The sequence below is a fragment of the Dacryopinax primogenitus genome, assembly GCF_000292625.1.
Source record: "Dacryopinax primogenitus strain DJM-731 SS1 chromosome Unknown DACRYscaffold_18, whole genome shotgun sequence".
Lineage (NCBI taxonomy): Eukaryota > Fungi > Basidiomycota > Dacrymycetes > Dacrymycetales > Dacrymycetaceae > Dacryopinax > Dacryopinax primogenitus.
Window position 1 is genome coordinate 197,142 of NW_024467215.1, and position 2,564 is coordinate 199,705.

General features: G+C 49.1%; 1 protein-coding gene across 1 annotated transcript; it reads left to right on the plus strand.

Moving 5' to 3' along the window:
* Positions 1 to 366: 366 nt before the first annotated feature.
* On the plus strand, positions 367 to 2,379 carry DACRYDRAFT_24238 (uncharacterized protein). Its single transcript, XM_040773604.1, has 4 exons — positions 367 to 1,050; positions 1,079 to 1,511; positions 1,566 to 1,700; positions 1,735 to 2,379. The coding sequence occupies exons 2-4, from the start codon at positions 1,109 to 1,111 to the stop codon at positions 1,914 to 1,916; spliced, it is 720 nt and encodes a 239-aa protein (XP_040625525.1). The 5' UTR covers positions 367 to 1,050; positions 1,079 to 1,108; the 3' UTR covers positions 1,917 to 2,379.
* Positions 2,380 to 2,564: the final 185 nt, after the last annotated feature.

Genomic DNA, 2,564 nt, shown 5'->3' on the forward strand with positions numbered 1-2,564 from the left:
TCTCTTAGGATCCTCCACAGGTACCTATACTGTAGATAGGTCTTAGTCATCAGGTCTACTCCACTTCCTTGTTGCCTGCTTAGACTCTTGGCACTCTTAGGTGAGCAGACTTAGTCAGCCTGTGTTGCCCTAACAAGATCACACTTCTCTTGTTTACCTCAAGCAACAAAAGGTTGTCACTTGACGCCTCGCTCAGTGGATTGAAGAGTTCTCCATGATGGATGTGAAGATCATCTATCAGAAAGGAGTAGAGAACACCATTCCAGATGTGCTCTCAAGGATGAGAGACAATTTCAAAGGGGGAGAAGGTCCAGATGTTACTGAAATTGCGGCATTGGACTTTGATTTCAACTTGTTCAAATGGATGGACTGGCCATTACTGGTACCAGCAGTACTAGAGAATGAAGAAATTCTGGCCTCAGTCCCAGAAAACCTTGTCAAAGAAGTTAAGAGACAAGCTGGTGATTTCCAATATGACACAGTTGCTGAAAGACTTGTGTTTACTGGGCCAAATGGAAACGAGTCTTCACCCTTTATCCCATTCTTGTACCATGCAGAATTACTTGATGTGCTTCATAAGGAGTATGGCCATCAGGGTGTCCATGGTATGCTTGACTTGCTCAGAGGATGGGGTTAGTACCCTGGACAACAAAAAGATTGTGAGACATATTGTCGGACATGTCCACAATATCAAATCTTCTCCAATCCAAGGAAATGACAGGAGTTTGAAGAACAACACCCGCTTCCACCAGTTGAACCATTTGAGCAATGGGGGATGGACTTCATCGGAATGCCAGAGACCAGAGACGGTCACAAGCATAAATGGATCTTGACGATGGTCGATCATGCCACGGGCTGGCCCATTGCAATTCCGATGCGAAAGGCCAGAGGCCAACGAGTTGCCGGGGAGATTTGGGACCAGATCGTTATGCACTATGGAGTGCCAAGTGAAATCCTCACGGACCGTGGAAAGAACTTCCTTGCTCCGGTTGTGTCTGAATTCCTGAAGATTGCAAAGATCAGACGGTTGACTACTTCAGGATATCATCCACGTACCAATGGGAAAACGGAGCGGTACAATGGGATCCTTGAGTCGTATCTCAAGAAGATGAATACCACAGGAGATCCGACTCGATGGAACGAATTTCTTGATGCTGCACTATTTGCAACTCGAGTCCGACAGCAAACCACAGCCAAGTGGTCACCATTTGAGTTGTTGTATGGTCGAAAGCCTCGGTTGCCATTTGACCAGCCACTTCTCCGTGCCCCAGATGCTGCACTCCCAGGGGATGCAGAGCACTCGGAACAGCACTTGCAAATGCAGAAGGCTCGAGAAGAAGCTTCAGAGCAAGGCACTATCCGTGCACTTGCAGACAAAGAGCGGTGGGATCACCAACTCAATATCGGGACGGAAGGTACACAGCAGCCTTTTGAGGTTGGTCAAAAGGTGCTGATCCGGAATGAAACTGCAAACAAGGGTGATGCACATTGTTTCGGACCATTTGTGATCACTACAAAACTGGATAAGGGAACCTATCAACTGAAGGATAGACGGGGACACTTACGACCAGGCTTGGTGAATGGAAACCGTCTTCGACTTGCTCATCTCCGAGAAGATGATACAAACCATCGGGCTTGGGTCTTGCCAAAGGCAACACAACGGCAGTGGTCGAAGGAAGACAAGGAAGCCGCTTCACAGGCGTCATTGCCGCTACCCAAGATTTCGTTACCGCCCTGTTGTCCGTGCCATGCCTTCAATACGAATTATCCGTCGCTTTGCCAATCCAAATACCGGGTCTGCACCAGTCACGGTTACAGAAGACAAAACCAGATCTGCACCAGTCACGGTTGCAGAAGACAAAGCCCAGTGTGCACCAGTCACGGTTGCAGAGGACGAATCACAGAATACACAGTGAACAGTTATGCCAAGATGGAGATCATGACCCATGGGTCAAGATCACGGAATTCCGCAAACTGTTCCAGTGAAACAAAGGCCACAGACTCGATTCTAAACCGATAACACAAACAATACCCCAAGACTGCAGGTCTTGGGTTACAATCCTCCAGACGGAGGTCCGATTCCCTCAACCTGAAGCCCCGGAGCAACCCAAACAGTCGCCTGCACAGATGTGCGAAGTTAGTAAATCCGATGCAAAAGGTGGTCCACTGATTGCATATGCATGTCCAGTCCTCCAGATGGAGGTCCAGAATGCAGTACACACCAGCCTTACCAGGACGCACCAAAACTCGAAGCAATCCCGGCAGACGACAGACACAGAGCAGAGCCAGAAAGCAAATTCCGTCTCAAAATCACAAAAACCCATCCATCCAGCCCAAGAACAGCTCAGATCAGCCCAGAAACCAGCCAGAATCATCTCCAGGACGCCTCAGAATGGTTGACAGTAGTTGACAGTGAGGAAGGAGTGAAGCAAGGGGCTGGATGGCACAGATTGCCCTGCAGCAGCATCGTGGTCGATGCTCAAGAGCTAGAGAGGGGATGGTGTCGAGTTTGCGCCAAGAGTGGCAGTGCAGGACCCTTGCGCAGCCTTAAGGCACCGGAATTT